Source organism: Geotrypetes seraphini, chromosome 15 (assembly GCF_902459505.1).
Source record: "Geotrypetes seraphini chromosome 15, aGeoSer1.1, whole genome shotgun sequence".
NCBI classification, from domain to species: domain Eukaryota; kingdom Metazoa; phylum Chordata; class Amphibia; order Gymnophiona; family Dermophiidae; genus Geotrypetes; species Geotrypetes seraphini.
The window spans coordinates 24,487,171-24,512,320 of NC_047098.1; the positions used below are offsets into that span (position 1 = coordinate 24,487,171).

The 25,150-nt window shown below is 43.9% G+C and overlaps 1 protein-coding gene across 6 annotated transcripts in view; it reads right to left on the bottom strand.

The window, feature by feature from the left end:
* RERE (arginine-glutamic acid dipeptide repeats) overlaps positions 1–25,150 on the bottom strand; it is a 468,133-nt gene that overhangs the window by 194,845 nt on the left and 248,138 nt on the right. For all 6 annotated transcript variants that reach the window (XM_033922383.1, XM_033922386.1, XM_033922385.1 and 3 more), the window contains one exon: positions 21,691–21,787. In XM_033922383.1, coding sequence (XP_033778274.1) covers positions 21,691–21,787 — 97 coding nt within the window. The remainder of the gene's footprint in view (positions 1–21,690; positions 21,788–25,150) is intronic.

A 25,150-nucleotide genomic window follows, 5' to 3' on the forward strand; every position in this document is an offset into this window, starting at 1 on the left:
TTTATGAATATATTAAATAGCAGCGGTCCAAGTACCGAGCCCTGCGGGACCCCACTCGTGACCCTCCTCCAGTCCGAGTAGTGGCCTTCACTCCTACCCTCTGTTTCCTACTCGCCAACCAGTTTCTGATCCATCTATGTACGTCTCCTTCCACCCCATGGTTCTTCAGTTTCCGGAGTAGGCGTTCATGGGACACCTTGTCAAAGGCTTTTTGGCAATCTAGATATATGATGTCTATGGGGTCTCCTTTGTCCATCCGTTTGTTAATGCCTTCGAAGAAGTGCAATAAGTTCGTTAGGCACGATCTCCCCTTGCAGAAACCATGTTGGCTGGTTATCAAAAGTTTGTTTCTTTCAAAATGTTCATCGATGTTTTCTTTTATCAGTGCTTCCGCCATTTTCCCTGGAACCGAGGTCAGACTCACCGGTCTGTAGTTTCCCGGGTCACCTCTTGATCCCTTTTTAAAGATGGGCATAACGTTGGCTATCTTCCAGTCCTCCGGGATCATGCCTGTGTTCAGGGATAGATTGCAAATTTGCTGCAGTAGTTCCGCTGTTCTCCTCCTTTAATTCCTTCAGAACCCTTGGATGGATTCCGTCTGGACCCGGGGATTTGTCAGTTTTTAGTTTTTCTATCTGCCTGCGTACATCTTCAAGGCTCACTTCCATGGACGTTAATTTTTCTGCTTGATTTCCATTGAAGAATTGCTCAGGTTCTGGTATGTTGGATGTGTCTTCGTTTGTGAATACAGACGAAAAGAACATGTTAAGTCTTCCTGCCACTTCTTTCTCCTCCTTCACCACTTCCTTCCTGTCTCTGTCGCCAGCGGTCCCACCTCCTCCCTAGCCGGTTGCTTCCCTTTAACATATCTAAAGAACGGTTTGAAATTTCATGCTTCCCTGGCTAGCCTCTCTTCATACTCTCTTTTGGCTTTTCGAACCACTCTGTGACATTCTTTTTGATACTTCCTGTGCTCTTTCCAGTTCCCCTCAGTTTTGTCCTTTTTCCATTTCCTGAATGAATTTTTCTTATTGCCTATCGCTTCCTTCACTATTTTAGTTATCCACGGCGGGTCTTTTGTTCAACTCTTTTTGCACCCATTTCTGAATCTGGGGATATACAGATTTTGCGCCTCACTCACCGTGTTCTTGAGAAAAGACCAAGCATGTTCTACCGTTTGCCATTTTTTGGAAGTGTTCCGAAGTTTCTTCCTTACCATTTCCCTCATTGCTTCGTAGTTTCCTTTTCTGAAGTTGAAAGTTGTTGCTATGGTTCTCTTTCCTTTCGGTATTCCTACCTCAACCTTGAACTTGATCATGTTATGTTCGCTGTTTCTCAACGGTCCCACTACCTCTACTTCCTTTGCAGGTCCCCTTAACCCATTTAGGATTAGATCCAGAGTGGCATTTCCTCTCGTTGGTTCTTTAACAAGTTGCTCCATGAAACAATCTTGTATAGCCTCCAGGAATTCTGTCTCCCTAGCGCATTTTGAGCTTCCAAGACTCCAGTCTATCCCGGGGTAGTTGAAGTCTCCCATAATAACCGTGTTACCGGTTTTGCATTCTCGCTTCATCTCGGCTTCCATTTCTTCATCGATATCTCTGGTTTGCCCGGGTGGACGATAGTATAGGCCCATCTTTATTTCAGGCCATTTCCATCTCAGTATTTTAACCCATAGCGATTCCAGCTTGTTGGTCGTCTCTGCTGTGTCCATTTTTGTAGATTGTATGCTTTCTTTTATGTATAGGGCTATTCCACCTCCTTTCTGTCCTGACCTGTCCTGGCGATAGAGCTTGTACCCTGGCAGTGCTGTATCCCATTTGTTTTCTTCATTCCACCATGTTTCAGAGACTCTAATGCTGTCTATGTCCTCTGCATTGGCCATAGCTTCTAATTCCCCCATTTTGTTTCTTAGGCTCCTTGCATTAGTATATATGCAATTTAGATCCTGGTATTTTCTTGTCTTCATTTCCTTTCCCAGTGCTTCGGTCTTTAGTTTCTTCTCTTTTGTTACAATCCTTCTACTCATGAGGAGATAGTAACGTCAGCATCCATGATGGCTGCCTGAATAAGAAGCTCCATTAAGGTCCTGCTATTATTAGCTTTTATCCTCTCTATCAGCAAAATTTAGATATCTTGGATGTGCTAAATAATTGTGTACTTACACCATATGTGGTGAGCATTTCGTCAGTGCCCCACATTAATATTTACGATTTTGCTTACAATCCTTCATGTGCACGGTGTCCTTATCCTGATTAGAAATCATCCAGACATCACAGTAGTGTCGGCAACCAATGATCTTCAGGGAAGATGGGTTCAAATTATTTTGAATGTAAATAATTCCACAATAGCTCTAACTAATATCTAAGCCCCTACAAAAGACTCTCTGGAATTCTTTGAAGAAATTGCCAATTAGTTGCATCAAATGCCACACACTTTATCATAGCAGGAGATGATCATGAACCCTCTCATTGATAGACTTTTCAAAACGTTCTCTGGGGCTCCTACGGCCAGGTCTACACTAACAGATTTAATGTCTCACTTGAATTTACTGGATATTTGGGGAGATCTCCACCTAACTAATAAAGAATTCACATTTTACTCACACACCCCCACTCATATTCATGCATTGATATGTTTTTTTATTAGTCATTCTCTCCGCCAATTTACAAAGAATGCCACCACCATTGAAGAAATCTCGATATCTGATCATGCTGCCATAATTTTAACCCTGGATAACTTTGGCTGCGTGCTATCTCCTAAGCAATGGAGATTCAACTCCAACCTCCTATGTGAAACAGAATTCAAGGAAAATGTTATCAAGGCCATTGACAAATTTTTTCAGTTTAACAATCCTAAGGGATGCCTTTAAAGCCTACATTCGTGGTGTGATTATTTCACTTAACTCCATAATAAGGAGATCACAGGCTGAGGCAATTAAAACACTGAAATTGGACATCAAAGCCAAAGAACTTGAGCATCAAATGGACATTACGAATGTTAATACTCTGATAGATCTTCAAAAACTTCGATTTCAACACAACGACATCCTTCGGAAAAGGGCTGCTCATTCTGTTTTTATTGCAGAGGCAAACTATTATTCCGACAACAAGAAGTCAGGTCACCTTCTTGCATCATACTTGCAAAAGAAAAGTGAAAAGAAACCTATTGCCAAGCTAGTTTCTTCTACAGGTGACACTATCACTACAACTCCAGAGATCTTGCACGAATTTAAAAAGTACTATGGAAAATTATACTCTTCTGAGTTGGCAACTTCACATAAGTTTTTGGACGGAATTGATCTTCCACCTTTACCCTCTGCATGTCAAGATCAGCTCACCTCTCCCATCACACAAAGTGAGATCCTTGATACAATATCTAACATGGCCAAAAATAAATCACCAGATCCAGATGGTTTCACAACGGAATTTTATCAGTCTTTTAAAAGTGTATTAGCACCATACATGCAAAAGTTTTTTGCTTATCTGATATCATAAGGATCTGCCTCTGGAACTTTCACAGAAGCAATCATTATTGTCATTCCTAAACCCGGAAAAGATCCCCAGTATGTCACAAATTACAGGCCGCTTTCCATGATTAACGTAGATGCCAAGATATATGCTAAGATCTTGGCGACTAGACTACAATCTGTTATAACATATCTGATTACTACGGATCAAACTGGGTTCATCAATGGTAGACATTCCTTCAATAATTCCCGTATATTGCTAAACATAATTACAGCCTCCCAATCGTCCGCTCAAAAGTTGGCATGAATAGGATTAGATGCCGAAAAGGCGTTCGACAGAGTGGAATGGCCCTTTATCAATACTTTAGATAAAGTACTTTAGATAAATTTAACATACCTGCTCAAGTCATTGAAACGATAAGGGTCTTAAAGTCTGATCCTAGAACAAGAATATGTATTAATTATCACCTTTCTGATACATTTAAACCCACCAGAGGCACACACCGCTGTCTCCACTACTCTTTTAACGTAGCGTCAGAGCCATTATTGGTGGCCATAAGAGCAAAGTCGGATATCCAAGGATTCAAGCACAGAGATGGTAAAATCAAACTCTCTGCATACGCAGATGATGTCATGCTTTACATTACACTTGATTCTACTCCTCGTGTCATTGAAGTAATTAACCAATATGCACAGGTATTTGGATATAAACTGAATACGACTAAGTCCGAAAGTATGCCTCTAAATTGCGCTGAAGACAAACAAAACAGAGAATCCTATGGTTTTGTCTGGAATACTTCCAAACTGAAATACTCAGGCCATTTTATAGGTCCAACACTGGAAGTCACTGAACAGCTAAATACTTAGTACCTATTAACACTAATAAAAGAACTAACATCGATGGTCACTATTAAAAATCACCTGGTGAGGGAGGATAGCTACAGTTAAAATGATAATCCAATCCAAAATCAATTATGTATTAAGCATGTTACCTTAGCTTCTGCACAAAATTTTTTACCATGACATTGAACAAGCATTGAGCAAATTTCTGTAGAAAAATAGCCCCCCCCAGGATTGCAATGCACAAACTTAAGAATGATAAAATGAATGGTGGAGTCAACTTTCCTGATTTCTTCAAATACTATCAGGCATTTATAATGTGTCAGGGATCGGCATGGATTCTTAATAAAATCATGGTTGATCCCACCCCCCCCTCCTTGGCTCTCACTGGAAAAAAGTATTCTGGGGGACTAATACCCTTGGCCTCACCTTGTCAATATTCTCTTCATTTAAACAATTTAATAGTATCATTCGCTCAACTAATGCTGTGCTTCAATAATTCGATCACATAATGAAGATTAAATGGAAAGATACATCTATGATTTCATTATGGAATAATATCTTTAAAATTCAAAATATTATCTTGGATTGGCCTATATGGCATAAATGTGGGGAAATACCCTCCAGGGATTCAAGACAAAGTTAAACAAGTTCCTGCTGAACCAGAACGTACAAAGGTAAGGCTAGTCTCAGTTAGGGCACCGGTCTTTGACCTAAGGGCCGCCACATGAGCGGACTGCTGGGCACGATGGACCACTGGTCTGACCCAGCAGTGGCAATTCTTATGTTCTTATGGTCTCTGTAAGACCTCCTGAATCATAATGAATGGTTGACCTTTGAAGAAGTGTGCAATAATTATGGTCTTCCTGTCAGTAAATATTCTAGATGGCTCCAACTAAAACACTGTGTTAGTGAAAAGTATATAGATCTTCAAAAACTAAAGTCCACACCTAATCTTCTTATGCAAGTTATCATTATTGCCCCTCTCAATGGAGTTGCTTCTAAATGGTACTGCGAAAGACGTCTACAGTACATATATCACAGCTAATGAATGTCTGGCATACTGATTTGGAAATATCTGCTGAAGTGAGTTATGGCAGGAATTGTGGACCAGAGCATTTAAATCCATTTGATTGGCTTCGGTCCTTCAATCGATGTACTTTCTGTAGCATTGATCCCACTAGACCCCACAGAAAAATCGCTAAACTCTCTCGCACTGACTCCAATTTATGTTGGTCCTGTAAGAAATCAGTGGGCACGTTGCCCCATATGATATTCCATTGTCCTCACCTTAAATTATATTGGGACAGAGTCTGGAACACCATCTCTTCTATATTGAACATCCATGAACCCTTACACCTCAGAATCATTATTCTAGCACTAAAAGGACTGAAGCACTCTCTACCTGAACATAACGCACGCTTACTCAACATCTTACTATGCTTGACCATTAAAACATCTTGCACTGTTGGAAGGACCTATCAAAAGTGGAATAGCAGGAAAACATAATGCTACTAATTCATTTCTCAAAATATGGAGTCCTGTTCAAACATACTGTACTTTAGACCGTTGACACACAGTATTTTTGGATAGCTTAATTTGTCATGCGGTGATGCTCGCTGAGAATCTCTTCCATTCTTTGCATGTGCAATGTCAACAAAACATGTGTACTGAATTGTTATATCTGTTTAACATGAGATATCTGGTGTATTATATTGCCTTGTTTATGTTAATTTCTTCATATACTCTGCTTGGTTTGTACAGCTGGAATGTATCATGTTCTAATCAATATTTGTATATCAGTTCTTCCTCTATATGTTGTTATAAATTTAATAAATAAATAAGACTTATTCACTTATCAACATGTGGTTGGGGGATATTGCAATATTTCGCCAGTTACAATCTGTGAGTATTCATGTGTACAAGTGGTCTGACCATACACCACTGATACTTATTTTATTGTCTTCCTTGGTTGTAATTAGGGGGAAGCATTGGAAATTTCAAGACACCTTGTTACAGGATCTGGTTACTGTAACATTGCTTGAGAAAGAGATATTGCAATATCTAGATATTAATGTACACCAGATGTCACACCTAGGTTATAATAGGAAGGTTTGCAAGAAGTACGGTACTGCGAGGCAAGATTCTCTCTCTTCTGGCCCATATCAGAAAAACTAGGATGACCCATGAATAACAGTTGCTTGATATACTTGTGGCAATGCAGTCTGGAAAAAAAAGGGAAGCAGCTTCCTTGTGGTAGAGCAAAAATTTCATGAGACAAAGATACAGCCAAATGAATTGGAATTAGTGGCTATAAACGATAAGCTTCAATGGACCAGACAGCATTCCTTAGAGTTTAGCACTTGGGCTAGTAGTTTATTAACTCATCAATTAAAGAAACAATTAAGGAATCATATTTCTAAAGCAGAGCCAGATGGGAGTTCCTATAGTGATGAGCTGGGTATTTAGACTACAATTTTGAAGTTTTATAAAACAATGTATACTCCAGAACATTTTTCATCTAGAGACTATTTTGCACTTTTTACATGAAGTGGACTTGCCTCAGTTGGTATTAGAGTCTATTTTCGTTATTCACGCGTTCCTAATTCATAATTTCGCTTATCCACAGCTGCATGCATTGTGACCACTATTCACACCATGTGTTCATGCATTCATGGACCTCTGACCTTAGAAAAAGAGCTTTGTTTCCTCTTTCTTTCACTTCTGGTTTTGGCTTTGCTTCCATAAGTGGCCACCAAGCAACAAGAAACATGTCATGTGTCCGAGTGATAAAATATGTGTATTTAGACAGGCTTTATTCTGGCAAGTCTATTTCTGCTATCAGCCATGAGTTAAATGTGAATAAATCTACAATCCGATCCATCCGGCAAAGAGAGGAAGATATTTATTGGTCTATTCACAAAGTTGCAACAGAAAGTTCCAAAACATCATCTGGGGTTCATGATCAAAGATGGAAATATGGAGAAGTGGCTAAATTTGTGGATAATGCAAATGATGAATGAGAAAAAAAAAGAAGATTGGGCAGCATTTTAAATTTCCCTGGCTTTCATCCTGACAATAAATATGTCACCCAGGGGCAGGAAAACGTGAAACCCTTTTCTTGCAAGTTCAGGTTGGCTAACACTTTAAAAAGGTGATATACGCTAAAAAAATGTAAGCCTTTCCAAGGAGGTAGGTTCAGCTGACAACGAAGCTGCTGAACAGTTTAGAATGTACCTGCTAAGTGTAATTGAAGAAAAGGGGTATGTGCCAGAGCAGGTCTTCAATGTGGATAAGACTGGCTTGTTTTATAAGCAGACTGGGAAACTGACATATATAAAGAAAATGGCAGCAAACGCCCCAGGATTCAAGGCATTTAAAGATTACACCACCCTGCTACTGTGTGCTAATGTCAAGGGTGATTTCAAATGTAAGCCTCTTATAGTCCAGTGTTTCTCAACTCGGTTCTGGAATACCCCTTTGCCAGTCAGGTTTTCAGGATATCCACAATGAATATGCATAAACCTGATTTGTATACACTGCCTCCATTATGTGCAAATTTCTTTCATGCATATTCATTGTGGATATCATGAAAACCTGAATGGCAAAGGGGGTACTCCAAGACCGAGTTGAGAAACACTGTTATACTCTACAGAGCCCAAAATCCTCACACACTTAAAGGAAAGAAACCGATGCATCCCAGAATGGGCATCAATGTTGGAAAAACTGTTCAGTGACTTGGAAGAATGTGATCCCATGCTGAAGAGCAGTCTAAAATTCAAGCATCTGACAAGCTCTGCATTTGCCCCTTATACCGAGACATTTAAGGACTTGAGAAAGAAAGCTAAGCAGACAAGGTTGACAGTTTTTTTCAGTCAACCAGTCGTCAAACTCAAGCACCAGAAGTTGATCAGGCTGAAGTCAACCTACCAGCGCTGACATCTCCATCTTCTACAGATACTGTCATTCTTGAGCTATACGCCTATCCCTCTCCCTCTCCCAGAGGTTGATGTGTCAGAAATTGACCTGTCAGCCTTGACTCATGCGCTAGAGGTTGATCAGGCTGAGTGATACACCTTGAATGATTCAGTACAGTACTGTATACCTGAATTTGTGTAAAGCTGTTTTTTTGTCAAGCAATGTTTTCATAATGGTAGTGTACCATCTCTTTATATATTTCCATTTTCCATTCTGTGCTGCAGCATCTTACAGTACCCTCTGAACCATTTTATCCTAAGGGCCTTTTTTAGAAAGCCCAATAGCGTGTCCCAGGGCAGTTAATGCACCAAAGCCCATTCAATTCCTATGGGCTTTGGTGCATTTGTCACAGGAGAATCACTACAGTGGCTTTGTAAAAAGGGCCTTAATTGCTTACTGTGGTTGTGTGATACTGTACAGTTTATTTCTGTAAAGCTGGGTTTATCAAGCAATGTTTTAATAATGGTAGGATACCATCTCTTTATATATGTCCGTTTCTCAGTCTGTGTTGTAGCATCCTGAACCATTTTGTCTTAATGCTGAATATACTAAGGCAGGGGTCTCAAAGTCCCTCCTTGAGGGCCACAATCCAGTCAGGTTTTCAGGATTTCCCCAATGAATATGCATGAGATCTATGTGCATGCACTGCTTTCAATGCATATTCATTGGGGAAATCCTGAAAACCCGACTGGATTGCGGCCCTCAAGGAGGGACTTTGAGATCCCTGCACTAAGGGCTCCTTTTAGAAAGCCCAATACATAGCATGTCCCAGCATAGCTATGTATTTCTTTTTCAGTACTGTTGAATGCAATGTTTTTTGTTTAGTAGCATTACTGTACTTCTAATGGTGAGAAAAACATGATGCACTGTATTGGTTAATAAGTAGATTGCTTATCTTGGTTGGGCAATACCATACACGTATTTATTTTCTAGCACTGTTCTGTGCAATTATTTTAAAAATGTTACTTCTAAAAGCAATAATGCAAAAAAAATAAAATAAAATAAAATAAAAAATAATAATAATAAATAAATAAATAAATAAATAAAATGTTTGCAACATTGTAAATGTTCTACTATGGTTTTTGTCAAATGCTGTTCCATGCAGAAACCAAACCCTATTTTTCCTATTCACTATTCCACTAGTCACTTTATACGTTTTTCTGCAGGAACATAACCTCTGTTTTCCCATAGGCACAGCACTTTGTTATGCTTGATTTTGTGGTTCACAGACTTTTCCAGGAACTATACTACTGCAAATAAACAGATTATTAGATATGCTAGACCTTGAGAAGCCTTTCTCCACTGAGGAAACTCTTCATGCTATTAAAGATCTTCCCCTGCGGGAAAGTTCCTTGGATGGATGGTTGCACAAATAAGTTTTTACAAATGTTTTAATAAATACAGTCAAACCTCGGTTTGCGAGTAACGCAGTTTGCAAGTGTTTTGCAAGATGAGCAAAACACTCCCACAAATCTTGCCCCGATAAACGAACTCTCAACTCCAGAATTAAGCCATCCACTATCCTGACAAACGATCACATACGTGCGTGTCACATATAAGCACACAAAACGTTGATGAGCTCTGTGCCACGCTCATCGATGTTGTGCATGCTCACGCGTATGCGATCGTTTATCGGGATGGGGGCCGGCTTAATTCGGGAGCCGAGAACCTGGCAGCAGGACCTGAGCCTGAGCTGGTGGACGGAAGAGGCATTGCCCTGAAGCGGGAGGGCAACTATATGGGGACCCCGAGGGTTGCCAGCACCTGGCCACCTGAAGGAAGTCACCCTGCTGAAGGGGCTGCAGCACCCAGGCATCTTCCAGGCAGGTACCTACCCCTGGGCCACCATAGCAAACCTTTTGGTTTGTAGAATGAATCATTTGAGTTTCCTTTATTGCCTATGGGGAAATTTGCTTTGCTATACGAGTGCTTTGGATTACAAGCATGCTTCTGAAACAAATTATGCTTGCAAACTAAGGTACCAATGTATTCTACTTCTTTGTTGATTAAGTATTTAACTATCTAAGAGAGAAAATTGATCTCTCCCATTCTTGGAGGCTCTCAGTGGTTGCTACAATTCTTAAACCAGGAAAAGATCCTCACAAGTGTGCCTCCTATAGGCCTCTCTCTCTCTGTGCCTCCTTTAGGCCTTTGTGTGCCTCCTATAGGCCTCACTGATCACGGTTCCCTCTAAGCCAGGGGTCTCAAACTCCCTCCTTGAGGGCCGCAATCTAGTCGGGTTTTCAGGATTTCCCCAATGAATATGCATGAGATCTATGTGCATGCACTGCTTTCAATGCATATTCATTGGGGAAATCCTGAAAACCCGACTGGATTCGGCCCTCAAGGAGGGACTTTGAGATCCCTGCTCTAAGCTGAGCAGAAGTCCTCCACCTAAAGTCCTGCCAGTACAGGGTGCTGTTTCACTACCACAGTTTCAATAATGAGAGGGGCAAAATCTACAGGACTCCAACCTGCCTGTCTCTAGTGATGGAAGATACAACATTGAAGCATTGTCTCCACTGGCAGCAATAAAGTAGGAGAACTCCTGCCCAGCTTAGAGGGAACAGTGGCACCTATTATAACATTTTTACAAAAATACTGGCTGCTCGACTTCAAGGAATCATATCACATTTAGTAAAAGACAATCAGACAGGGTTTAAAACCAGTAGACAGACTTTTTTGATAATATAAAAAAAGGGTCCTACACATTATAAATGAGGCTGGGAAAACCTTAGAACCAGCTTTGATACTTTCTATTGATGCATTCTGTGGCCTTATCTTTTTGCTGCATTAGGAAAATATATGGAATGGCTTTCCTCAAAACCACTAGACTATATTAATACATCTTATACTAAAGCGTTTGAATTATATAGGGCCACGAGACAAGGGTATGCTCTTTCCCTATTACTGTTTGCACTCTTTATTGAACCTCTGGCCCAGTTGATTAGGTTGAACAGGGGTATTCAGGGTTTAGGATGCAGGATTGGTATATACAAAAAGCAATGTTACTTACCGTAACAGTTGTTATCCAGGGACAGCAGGCAGCTATTCTCACTAGTGGGTGATGTCATCCGACAGAGCCCCGATACGGACGTCTCACAAGCATGTCTTGCTTGAAGAAACTTAGAAGTTTCGAGATGCCCGCACCGCGCATGCGCCAGTGCCTTCCCGCCCGATGGACCGGGCGTGTCTCCTCAGTTCAGGTAGCTAGCCTGAGAAGCCAACCCAGGGGAGGTGGGTGGGACGTGAGAATAGCTGCCTGCTGTCCCTGGATAACAACTGTTACGGTAAGTAACATTGCTTTATCCCAGGACAAGCAGGCAGGTATTCTCACTAGTGGGTGACCTCCAAGCTAACCTCAATGGGATGGTGGGAGTGTTGGCAACTTAAGAGAATAAATTTTGTAACACTGTTTGTCCAAACTGTCCATCCAGTCTGGAGAAAGTATCCAGACAATAATGAGAGGTGAAGGTATGAACCGAGGACCAAGTGGCAGCCTTACAAATCTCCTCAATTGGTGTCGATCTGAGGAAGGCTACAGAGGCTGCCATTGCTCTGACCTTATGGGCTGTGACCCTACAAGGAAGGGATAATCAAGCCTGGGCATAGCAGGAAGAGATACAAGCCGCCATCCAGTTGGAGATGGTACGCTTCGATACAGGTCGTCCCAACTTGTTCGGATCAAATGAGACGAAAAGTTGAGGAGCATTTCTGTGTGGCTTGGTGCGATCCAGGTAGAAAGCCAAAGCACGTTTACAGTCCAGAGTGTGAAGAGCTGATTCTCCATGATGAGAATGAGGCTTTGGAAAAAATACTGGAAGTACAATGGATTGGTTGAGATGAAATTCAGAGACCACTTTAGGCAGGAATTTCGGATGAGTGCGGAGGACCACCTTGTCATGATGGAATACTGTGAAAGGTGGATCCGCCACTAAGGCCTGAAGCTCACTGACCCTGCGAGCAGACGTGAGGGCCACCAGAAAAACCACTTTCCAGGTGAGATACTTAAGTGGAGCCCTGTTGAGAGGTTCAAACGGAGGCTTCATGAGTTGAGAAAGGACGACATTGAGATCCCAAACCACAGGAGGAGGTTTGATAGGAGGATTGACATGGAAAAGTCCTTTCATAAATCTGGAAACCACAGGATGAGCAGAAAGAGGTTTCCCCTGTAGAGGCTGATGGAAAGCCGCAATAGCACTCAGGTGGACTCTTATAGATGTAGACTTGAGACCAGACTGAGACAGGTGTAGAAGATAGTCCAACACAGAGGATAGGGAAGCTCGCTGAGGCTCCTTGGCATTGGAAATACACCAGGAAGAGAATCTAGTCCATTTTTGGAGCATTGTCGAGTAGCATTGTCGAGTAGCAGGCTTCCTGGAAGCCTCTAAGACATCCCTCACCGCTTGAGAAAACTGATGAGGAGTTACGTTGAGAGGAACCAAGCTGTCAGGTGGAGAGACTGCAGGTTGGGATGAAGCAGTGATCCTTGATGTTGAGTAAGCAGAGAAGGAAACACTGGAAGAAGGACTGGTGCCCTGCTGGTGAGTTGAAGCAGAAGTGAGAACCAAGGTTGTCTGGGCCACCGAGGAGCTATCAGAATCATGGTGGCTTGGTCTGATTTCAATTTGACCAGAGTCTTTTGAATGAGAGGAAATGGAGGAAACGCATACAGAAATCGATTCCTCCAATCCAGCAGAAAGGCATCTGCCTCGAGGCGATGAGGAGTGTAGATCCTGGAGCAAAACTGAGGCAGTTTGAAGTTGTGGGGAGCCGCAAAGAGGTCTATCTGAGGCGTCCCCCATTGTGCAAAGATCTGATGAAGGGGGTTGGAATGGAGAGTCCATTCGTGAGGCTGGAGGAGTCGACTTAAGTTGTCTGCCAAGACATTGTCCTTCCCCTGAATGTAGACAGCTTTGAGGAAGGCATTGTGGCGAACTGCCCAATCCCAGACTCTGAGAGCTTCCTGGCAGAGGGAGGCCGATCCCGTGCCCCCCTGCTTGTTTACATAATACATGGCGACCTGGTTGTCTGTGCGGATGAGGACCACCATGTCGTGAAGCAGATGTTGAAAAGCTTGAAGAGCATAGAAGATTGCTCTGAGCTCCAGAAGATTGATCTGATGGAGGCGGTCCGCACTGGTCCAGAATCCCTGAGTGCGAAGCCCATCCAGATGAGCCCCCCAGGCATAGGCCGAGGAATCGGTTGTGAGAACCTTCTGATGAGGAGGAGTGTGAAACAGCAAACCTCTAGATAGATTCGAAGAGGTCATCCACCAAAGTAGAGACTGCCGAAGAGCAGGAGTGACTATGATGTGTCGAGTCAACGGGTCTGACACTCGAGTCCATTGAGAAGCTAGGGTCCACTGAGGAATTCTGAGATAGAGCCTGGCAAAGGGTGTCACATGAACTGTAGAGGCCATGTGGCCCAGGAGGACCATCATGTGTCTCGCTGAGATGGACTGGCGAGAAGATACAGACTGGCAGAGATGAAGAGCATCCATGCGCTGAGGAGGAAGGAATGCTCGAAGCTGAATGGTGTCCAGTACCGCCCCGATGAAGGGAAGGGACTGGATAGGCTGCAGATGAGATTTGGGGAAGTTGATCTCGAAGCCCAAGCTCTGCAGGAAGCAGATCGTGGTCAAGGTCGCCGAAATGACCTCTGGAGCAGAGGGGGCCTTGATGAGCCAGTCGAAGAGGTAGGGAAATACCTGAAGACCCCTGTTCCAGAGTGCAGCGGCCACCACCACCAGACACTTCGTGAAGACTCTGGGAGACGAGGACAGGCCGAAAGGAAGCACTCGATACTGCAGATGTAGATGTCCCACCTGAAATCTGAGGAACTGGCGGGAGGCCGGATGAATGGGAATGCGAGTGTAGGCCTCCTTGAGATCCAGAGAGCATAACTAGTCGTTCCGCTCGAGGAGGGGGTAGAGAGAAGCAAGGGTCAACATGCGAAACCTCTCCTTTACTAAAAACTTGTTGAGGACTCGAAGGTCCAGGATGGGTCGTAGGTCACCCGTCTTCTTCGGGACGAGGAAGTACCGGGAGTAAAAACCCCTGTTGTGCTGGTCCACCGGGACCGGCTCGACGGCCCGAAGCCGAAGCAAAGTCTGAGCCTCCTGAAGGAGAAGGGCGGTCTGCGTTAAGTTGGAAGGATACTCTCTTGGAGGGTGGTCCGGGTGGACCCGATGGAAATGAAGAGAGTATCCTTCTCTTACGATGGAAAGGACCCAGAGGTCGGTGGTAATAGCCTCCCATTGATGGTAAAAATGATGGAAGCGACCCCCGATGGGAAAAATAGGGGGATGCAGAACGAAGTCGGTTATGCTCCCTGGAAGAGAGTCAAAAAGGCTGAGTAGTCTTCGGTGCAGCCGGCGGCTGAGGTTTCTGCTGAGCCTTCTGGGGAGGCTGTCTCTTCGCCGGTTGTCTCGCAGCAAAGAGTCTGACGAGGGGTGTAGCGCCGCTGATAAATCAAAGGCGGTCTAGAAGGTCGAGACTGCTGAGGCTTGGGCTTAGGCCGAAGGATAGATTGAAAAGACTTTTCATGATCCGAAAGTTTCTTGGTAACAGTCTCGATAGACTCGTCGAATAAATCAGCGCCCGCACAAGGCACATTGGCAAGTCTGTCTTGGAGGTTCGGATCCATGTCAATTGTCCGAAGCCATGCCAATCGACGCATGGCCACGGAACAGGCGGCAGCACGTGCCGAGAGCTCGAAGGCATCGTACGAGGACTGCATCAGCTGAAGACGTAGCTGGGACAGGGAGGCTACCACTTCCTCGAACTCGAATCGAGCCTGAGCATCAATGTAAGGAGTAAACTTGCGGAGCACCGGCAAGAAGAACTCCAAATATGAAGAAAAAAAGAAATTATAATTGAGCACTCGAGACGCCATCATAGAATTCTGGTAGATTCTCCTACCGAACTTATCCATCGTTCTCCCCTCTCGTCCCGGTGGTACAGAGGCATAGACCTGGGAGGGATGAGAATGCTTGAGAGAGGACTCGACAAGCAGGGATTGGTGAGAGAGTTGAGCGCCCTCAAACCCCTTATGATGAACAATGCGGTATCTCGCATCCAATTTCTCGGGACCGCAGGGATGGAGTACGGCGTCTCGAAACATCGCATGAATGTTTGATCCAGTAATTTATGCAGAGGAAGTCGAAGAGACTCCGCAGGAGGATTAGGCAAGTGCATGGTGTCGAGATACTCCTTAGAATACCGAGACCCAGTGTCCAAAATCACATCCAAGTCATCCACCATTTGCCGGAGAAAGGAAGAAAAAGACAACTGGTCCGTCAGTACCGGCCTCCGAGACGGACTGGAGGAAGTAGAAGCCTCAGGATCCAGGGAGACTTGGGAGCGACAAGGAGAATAAGAGGTAGATGGCTCCTCATACTCCGGCCCCTCCTGGGGAGATAAATCCGATGAGGAGTACCCCAGACGTGGCAGCTTCTTCTGTGGCGAAACCTCCGAGTGGCGCGAGGAGTGCCGAGAGGAGTGTCTGGATCGATGTCCCTCCCAGTGCCGGGAGGGAGAGTGAGAACTTCTATACTTCGCATGGTCCCCCGAAGCTTCCAGTGAATGTATGGGACTGGAAGCGGTAGAGCGAAGGGGCGGAATGGAGGCCGCCTCCCGTGTTGCAGCCCAGGCCTGGTATGGAGTGCGGAAGAACTCTTCCTGTGATTTACTATGCCCAGGACTTCGATCATCAGTCGGGGGAACGGCACCGTGATGGCGCGGAGGCGTAATGGGCTCTAAAGGAGGCATATCGCTAAAGGAAGCCCGCCTCGAGGGACCAGCCGCCCTTCGCCGCTCCTCCTCGTCAAGCAACGAGATCGATCGACGAGGGGGAGGGGGCAGTCCGCCCCCTGGGACCGGGACCGGGAGGTCACCCTGGATGGAGGCGATTAATCTGGGCCCCATAGTCTGCATGAGCTCGACAAACTGAGCTTCCAGCAGGGACCGCAGCGAAGCCGATATGGAGGGATCCGCACCGAAAGGGGGTCCTCCAGCACGGTCTTCGCGCTCCTTCGTGGTCGAGTGCTTCTGCTTGGCAGCTTTTGGCACTTTAATGACCACAGGTGGAATAGTGGAAGGCGGTACCTGAGCCGAGGAGATGGGGACAGGCACCGACGTCGAACTCGTGGCCGAAGTCGGGGTAAACGAAGCCGGCTTCAAAAGGCCCGGAGTCGCAGGAGCAGTCGCTGGTTTCGCATGGACAGGCGAAGCGGCCGAGGAAGTCGAAGCCGAAGGTTCTTTAGCAGCTTCCATCTTGAACATCGACTCCCACAACAGGCAGCGCCGCTTAAACGCTCGCGCTGTTAGAGTGGAACAAGGCCGGCACGATTTCGGGAAATGTTCTGGACCAAGACACTGCAGGCAGCGTCGATGTGGGTCCGTCAGCGAAATCACGCGCTGGCACTTGCTACACTTTTTAAAACCGGTGATGGGCCAGGACATAGGCCGAAAAAGCTCCGCTGCTAGATCGAAGGAGCTGGGCCTGAGCCACGTGGCCGACCCGGCCGACTCGCCGGAAGAAAATTTTTTTTTTTTTTTTTTTTTTAAATAAAAGAAAGAAAACACACGAAAAGAGGAAAAGAAATCCAAAATCACGGAATTAGAAGGCAATAAAACGGGAATTCAGTCAGCGCAGAATTGAAGTAAAACTTCTCAGCTCCGCAGAAAGAAAAGAACTGAGGAGACACGCCCGGTCCATCGGGCGGGAAGGCACTGGCGCATGCGCGGTGCGGGCATCTCGAAACTTCTAAGTTTCTTCAAGAAAGACATGCTTGTGAGACGTCCGTATCGGGGCTCTGTCGGATGACATCACCCACTAGTGAGAATACCTGCCTGCTTGTCCTGGGATAATTATGTTATTTGCGGTCCTGCTGACTATAACAAACTTGAATCACTCAATTCAACCATAGTTTCTACTTTACAAACTTATGGCAATATATCAGGATTTCAAGTTACAATAGAATCCCAATTATCCGGTACTCAAGCAACCGGCATTCTCACCCAACTGGAAAAGAAAAAAAAAAAGTCACCAGCAAGAAAATTTTTAAAAATAAATAAATATATCATCCTCCCTCCAGCCTCCAAAGCAGCAGCAGTGGTCCTGAGCCACCAACCCCCCCCCTCCCCCACGCCAGCACCAAAGCAGCAGCAGCAGCGAATCTGAGCCACCAACCACTCTCCCTCCTTCCACAAAGTAGCAGCAGTCCTGAGCCATCAAACCCCTTCCCTCCAACCCTGAAGCAGCGGCAGTGGTCCTGAGCTGCAAACCCCTCTTCCTCCAGCCCCGAAGCACCAGTAGTGGCAGCGGTCCTGAGCTGCCAACTGCCTTTCCTCCCATACCTGAAGAAGCAGCCAGTCAGGAGAGGCAGCGCTGTAAACAGGCTGCTCGCAGCCAGCCCTGGCTGGGACTTTCCTTTGCCATATCACTTCAGATATGGCAGATGAAAGGCCCTGCCGGGGCTGACCACGAGCAACCTGCTTACAGCATTGCCTCTGCTGACTGGCTGCCACTTTGGGTAAGTGTATATCAAGAGTATGGCTTCCGTAAAGAGATGTTGTGGCTTTTAAAGACCATTACGATCACCAGTGCTCTAAGTTTTACAGAAACTTAAAGGAACTACATTAGGAACCTTTATGGGGAGAGGGTTTAACCGGGTGATGGGCTGGGGAGGGGAGATGGTTGGATGCTGGACCCATAAAGTGCGAGTGTGTGTGTGAGGGGGAGGGGGTGGAGAGAAAGTAACCCAGACCAGAAAGGAGGATGGGAAGGGAGGAACAGATGCTGGACCTACAAGTGGGTGTGGGAGGATGGGGTGGGAAGGGAAGGGAGACAAAATTATTTTATAGTAACTCTGAAGCAACCAGAAACTATAGTTATCTGGCATCCATCAATCCACATGGGTGCCGGATAACAGAGTTTACTGTAATATGAATAAATCTATAAAATTAAGTTTAACAGTTTCCCCTCAAACATTACAGGAAAGTGGGTAAATGAGTACCTCAAGTATTTGGAATAAATCTGCCCCATAATTTGGATAATCTCTATGGTTATACTTTACCTAAGCGACTTACATTTTATATATTTAGAGCATTTTATGGATTTAGAACATTGGGAGTGTCTTAATTTATCTTAGTTGGACAGAATATCTGCAGTGAAAATAATGGTGTTAACCACAGTTCTTACATCTATTTATGGCTCTCCCAATTTCTTTGCCAAACACTTTTTCCCCCTGTTTGAATAGAAAAGTTTTCTATTATATTTGACAGACAAAACCTCCTAGAATCAATAAATAGAGTTTTTATCAATCAAAACAAGCAAGTGTAATGGGAGTTCCCAACTTTAAATTATAGCATACTGCAGCACAACTGCACATTTTGATAAGCCAGATAAAGAGTAACAAACAATAAGTAAAAATAAATATTGCTTTATTTGATGTCCCCTTGTAGGTGATACCATAGCTTCCTAATCCTCACTTACCGATACAGAAGGCAAATCCTCTGGTAATATTCCCCATGCAGACATGGATGGTTGCTATACTATAGTCAGGCAATTCTTATGGCAATATATAGTCCAGCCATTTAATACACACCTGGCTTGGATACCGGTCTCTTATGGGGTGTATATAGGAAGAGCAAAGAACTTTCTATATACTTTAAATCAATTGTGGATGGAAGGGATGATATCTTCGGAAAATCTTCAGGAGGAATATGAGTTATTAACAAAGGATTATAAGAAAAGGAAGAGTTAACTTTTCCGAGACATATCTGGAATAAACAATAGAAAGGGGAGCCTCCAGAGGGTCTATATCCCAGTTATATCAGGCATTATCATCACAAACATTCTGATTATGAAATATACAGCAAAAAGGGAGACTGATTTGGGTCACAATTATGATCTTGGAGTTTGGAGACATGTCTTTAAAAGCCTATTAAAAGTATCAATAGCAAGTACTATGAATGAGAATAGACATAACATTTTGTACAAGTGGTATTATACCCCAGACCAACTATTTAAGATACAGTATATCGATCTGGTAGTGCATTATGCTAGCAGGAATGTTGTGAACTGTGGGGTTTCTATCATATTTGGGGGTCTTGCACACATACACACACATTATTGGGATATACTACCCTCGAGAGGCAAAGCAGGGCTGTGGAGTCGGTAGATAAATGTTCCGACTCCGACTCCTCAGTTTTTTGTACTTCAGACTCCGACTCCAGGTACCCGAAATTTGCTCCGACTCAGACTCAGACTCCACAGCACTGGTTAATTTTCAGATCGTTAAAATGGAATGTCAAGTTGAGAGAAATGAGCATTTTCGACACCACCTTCTTTTTGCTTTTAATCAAGGTTCTAAGGCCGCAGAAGCTGCTCGCAACATTTGTGCTGTGTATATAGTGGGTGCTATAGCTGAAAGAATCGCTCGTGATTGGTATGCCAAGTTCAAAAATGGAGTCGGTAGATAAATGTTCGACTCCTCAGTTTTTTGTACTTCTGACTCCGACTCCAGGTACCCGGAATTTCCTCTGACTCCGACTCCACAGCCCTGAGGCAAAGTATTGTTTAATTCATATGAAGAATCCTACTGTTACTTTAGATCAGGGGTAGGCAATCACGGTCCTCGAGGGTCACAACCCTGTCAGGTTTCAAGATTTCCATAATGAATATTCATGAGTGATTTGCATACAATGGAAACAGTCCAAGCAAATTAATGTCATGCATATTCATTGAGGAAATCTTGAAAATCTGTCATGGTTGTGGGCCTCGAGGACCGTGATTGCCCATCCTGGCTTTAGATAAACATAAGCTAGCTTGCTACTTCTTCACAGCGGTTAAACTCTTCAAAGCAGCTCATTGGAAACAAATACAGATTCCGGAAACTTTGAGGAAACTTGACTTTGTCTTATGATAAAACATACAGCAATGAAAAGCAGACCCATACAGCTCTTTCATAAAACATGGGTTGCTTACTTGAAATGGAGAGATGTTTTGAAGTGATTTAGACAGACCTTGTTGATGGTGATAATTGTGTTGATAGATATTAAGAGGTGATGATATACTGTACACTTTGTAATGGTGGGGAGAATTGGGGTAGGTTGGAAGTTCGGTTTGATTTTCTTATGTCTGTTCACGAGCATTGATAATCTATCGTGTGATCAATATTTTGGTTTCTACATAAAAGATGGAAAAAATGTTCACTCATCCAACAATTCTGGAATGAGAGAAAAACCTATATGAAGCAGTTAAAGGCAAGATGTACATTTTACCTTTGAAGTTACAATATTAGACATTTTGACAGGACTGATGGTAGCAGGGCACAGTACAGGGTAAAGCTTTGGATTCTTGCCCAGAAATAGCTAAGAAGAAAAAATGTAAAAATTTAAATTGAATCAGGTTGGGCAGTCTGGATGGACCATGCGGGTCTTTATCTGCCGTCATCTACTGTGTTACTATATTTTATTTGTTTGCAGGTTCTACAAATACTCATTCACAAAGCAGTTTACAAATGCTAGGGTGCTTGTAAAGAGAAACATTTAAACAGGTACTGGAGACTTATGTTCCTCCTATCGAATCAAATATTAGGTACCTCATTATCCCATCAGTTAAAGCAAACCCCAAATACCCTGCAATAGATCCTACGGATACAGGTGCCATGGTGTGGGGGTTTACCTCCACAAGTTGTATACGGGTTGCAGTAGGAAGGCCCTGATGACAGAGCCGTAAAAGATCAATCACACAGTGATATAACGCTCAGTAGGAAAGCACAGCTCCACAACACGCACACATACACATCTACTCACCACTATGAAGGGAGTCCAAAAAGACTTTGAAATCCTTGAGGATAAAAGGCCCATATCAGAAAGTTCCCAGCACATTTCATCTGTTTAGGCTTTTTACCTTAGCACCAACTTGTTAATAAAATGAAGCACAAACTTTGTACTCAAGGGCCACCAACAGATGTGGTTTTGTAGGTAACCAAATAATGATAAATTAATGGATTCTCACAAATATGCCCAAGCCAGCAATTTGAAAACCAGGTCCATCTAGCTCTCTACTCCAGGTTTACACACCTCCATTGAAATCTGCAAATAACTGATCATGGTGGGTTTGGCTAATGATTTCTGTGTTTCAGCAAGAATTTATGTTTCCAGACAACTGTCTCTGAACTTTAGCAGAAACGGGGGCATCTCAGGTAAAAGGCGTTTCTTTTCACTGTCTGCCAAGCTCTAGAACTCAAGCCATTTTCCAAATTAAAGCAGTCACAATCACTTGGGCAACTGGAAAACACACAAACAGCTGATCACAACTCATCGCAGTGATGAGTTTGTCTCTCTTTTCCTAGTGATTGACAGAAAAGGGAACAACTTTGGGAGGCTTACCTCAGGGCAGCAGCATGGTAAGTGTCAACATAATCAGAGATGAAGAGCTCTCGATTCCTAATTACTGGATCCGTGATGACAAGTTCTCGGCCAGAGTCTGCAAGACAGGAAGGAGAACATGAAAGAAAAAGTCCAACCTTTTTCTATTAGGATGAATACACTCAGTGTGGGCTGTTATAGGCATCCAATTGTCAGTGAAACCCAGAGCAAGAACCGTTTATACTCAAATATAAGTCGAGACTCCCATTTCCCCCCCCCCCCCAAAAGGAGAAAAAATGGTTGAATCAAATATAAGTTGGGTGGCTTAATAGTCAAGTGCCCTGCCAGGATCTACACCCAGCACCCCCTCCCTCCCCTGTCATGCTCTGCACCCAGCGCTCCCTCCCTCCTTCGTCAGACTCTGAACCCAGCCCCCTCCCTGCCAGGCACTGCACACAGCCCCCTTCCCTCCCTCACAGGCTCTCCACCCTGTCCCCCCTCCCTGCCCTATCGTACCTCCTCTGTCGCTGGAATCCCTGGTGGTTCAGAGGTATAGCGGGCAGGTGCAAGCTTTCTGTGCTCTTGCCCGCTGCTAATCCAGTCAGTTGCTGTCTGTCATGAGTTTCAGGCTCCAACCACTGAGCCGTACTAAGCAGGAACGTGCTTTGGCGCTGCTGGTTGGCGCTAAGCGGCTTCCTGAATGGGGAATTCACAGAATGGGTAGGGAACTAGCACTACCAGCTATACCCTGAAATAGGCACCCAGGAAGCTTAATCCCCTCACTCAACTGAAGTGGCCAAGCCAAAACCAGGAGCAGTAGGAGAGACCATCCATCTGCCTGTGGAGATAGAGAATACTGGTTTACCAGTGAGCATACCATCCTATATATGACAGAGGTCAGCTTGGTGCTCTCTACCTCTGCCTGTTGGTGGATGGACACAACCCACTTGTCTCTGAATTCATCTGCTGCCGATGACAAGGAAAGATAAGGCTAGATTACTTAACAAATATTTCTGTGTTCACAGCTGAAAGGCTAGGAACAGACAACGCAATCAGAAATGGATATGTGGTAATTCCTGAATGATTTTCAGAGGGCTATATTCGTGAGGAGCTAGCTAACTAAAGGTAGACAAAGCAATGGGGTCAAATGGCATACATTTGAGGGTACCAAAGGAATTTAAGGAAGTTCTTGCTACTCTGCAGGCTGACCTTTTCAATGCTTTTCTAGAGTTGGAAGTTGTATCGGAGAATTGAAGGGGGGCTAATGTGATCTCTTTCCACAAAAGCAGAAGTAAGGAAGAGGGAGGGAACTACAGATTGGTAAGTAAATTAATGGAACACTTTTAAAACAGAGAATAGTGAAGTTTCTGAAATTCAGTGGATTATAGGACCTGTGGCAACATGATTTTACTAGAGAGAGGTCTTGTCAGACAAATCTTATCACTGTCTTTGACTGGGTGACCAGACGGTTGGATAGAGTAAGAGCGCTATGCTTTTCCATCTATCTCCCTGATATCCAAAGTTCTACAAAAGAAAATCCAAGATTCAGCGGACTTAATTCTAGTAGCCGCATATTAGCCCCATCCATAGATCAGCCTCTATTGCTGCTGGGTTCACATCCTAAGCTCCTTACTCAGGAGAAAGATAGACTTCTCAAGAACCTTGCTCTAACAGCATGGAGACTCAGAATTTAAAAAAATAATTTAAATAATAAATAATAAAACCGCTTCCATTTTCTACATGAAAACCCTACTTTCTTAAATGGAAGAGATTCCAATTTGGTGTTGAAGTCAATCTAGATCCTTTTGCCTCCTCAGTTCATGATGTTCTTTGATACTTTATGTATCTTTCTGACCTTGGCTTTAAAACAGCCAGACTACATTTAGCAGCAATTGCAATGTTTCATATTTTATTTCAAGAAAAGCCCATATTTTTTCATCCTATAATAGGTCAATTTATGAAATGTTTAAAGACTATTTAGCCAGCAATGCAACTTCCCACACCTGTTTGGGATCTGAATTCAATATTCTAAACCTCCCTTTGAACCTTTATCCTCTAGCTTACCAAGAGCTGAGCAGTGGGGGGCAGTCTGCCTGCCTGGAAGCAGGGCCATGGTCCACACACACACAGCTGTAGGCTCCACCAGCCTCTGCCCCCTCTGAAGTCAACTTCCTGTTTCAGACCTGGGGGATGACAGAGTTGACAGCCATGCGTATGCAGACTGTAGCTGCTCCACACACTAGCCCACTGCCTGGAGGAAGGAAAACTCCATCCTGAGGGGCCACTGTGTCAGGTATGCTACAGCCTTTAGCAGCATCTTCCTTGAAGTTTCTTACTTGGAAATTATCTTTTCTGCAGCAATCCCCTCAGCAAGAAGAACCAGTGAGAAATCATACTAAATTCTTTCCAAAGTTTTTACACGCGCCTCCAAAATTTCTACCAAAAGTAATCTCCAATTTCCACATTAACCAGGATATTGTTTTATCAGTTCTTTCCCCTCCAAAACCTCATACTACTCTAGAAGAGCCTCTCATCAATCTTTAAATTGCAGACATGCTTTCTTACGCTACCTTGACAGGACAGAGATGCATAAAAATCCTTACAACTTTTCATCTCTTATCACCGTCACATGGATCTATCCATATCCAAGCATATTTTGTCTGAGTGGATCACAGATTGCATTGAGTTTTGTCATGTTCAAGCAAATTTTAACCCACCAGACTTAATTGGAGCTCACCAATTGCAATCAACATTCACTTCAAAGCTCACTTACATGGAGTCTCAGTGTCTGATATCTGTAAAGTAGCAACTTGGTCTTACTATATAGACGCTGCTACTAGAATAGATGGACACTTTGGACAAGTACTTCTTCAAAATATTTTCAGTTATCTTCCTTTTACTCCTCTGCCTTAATGAGTATTGAATTTTATCAGCAGCCCTCAACTTGTGAGTCAACATAGTATGTCTGCATTATCCTTTGTCCATGGAGAGAGTATAGTTGCTTACCTGTAATGGGAAAAAGGGTGTACAGGGACCAAATATTTGCTCACAGTCCTTAGGTTTAGGATGAGTTGAAATTCCACCCACCCCCTCATTTTTAGGGCATTAGAAAGTGCTTAGAATTGGATCCTATCCCTTCCTCCCCTAGAGGAACAGGATTCCTCTGCAAGCACTGCTGAAGAGCTGTAATAAGTAGCTCTTGGTGGACAATTTGGAGGAATGTGAAGCCAATTGAGGGCTTAATCTCCCAGACTATTCTGAGAACTCACTGGTTGGTGATCATCCCGTATAATCAAATCTTAGAAGCAGAAGGCACAGTCAGCATCCCAATTGAAGCAGGGGATGAGCTTTTGAGTGGCTCCAGGAAAACATAACTCAAGTAAAAATTACCATCCTGGATTCTCAACAGTAGGCGGTCCAGGATGATCACTTTTACTTGAGTTATGTTCTCCTGGAGACACTCAAAAGCTCATCCCCTGCT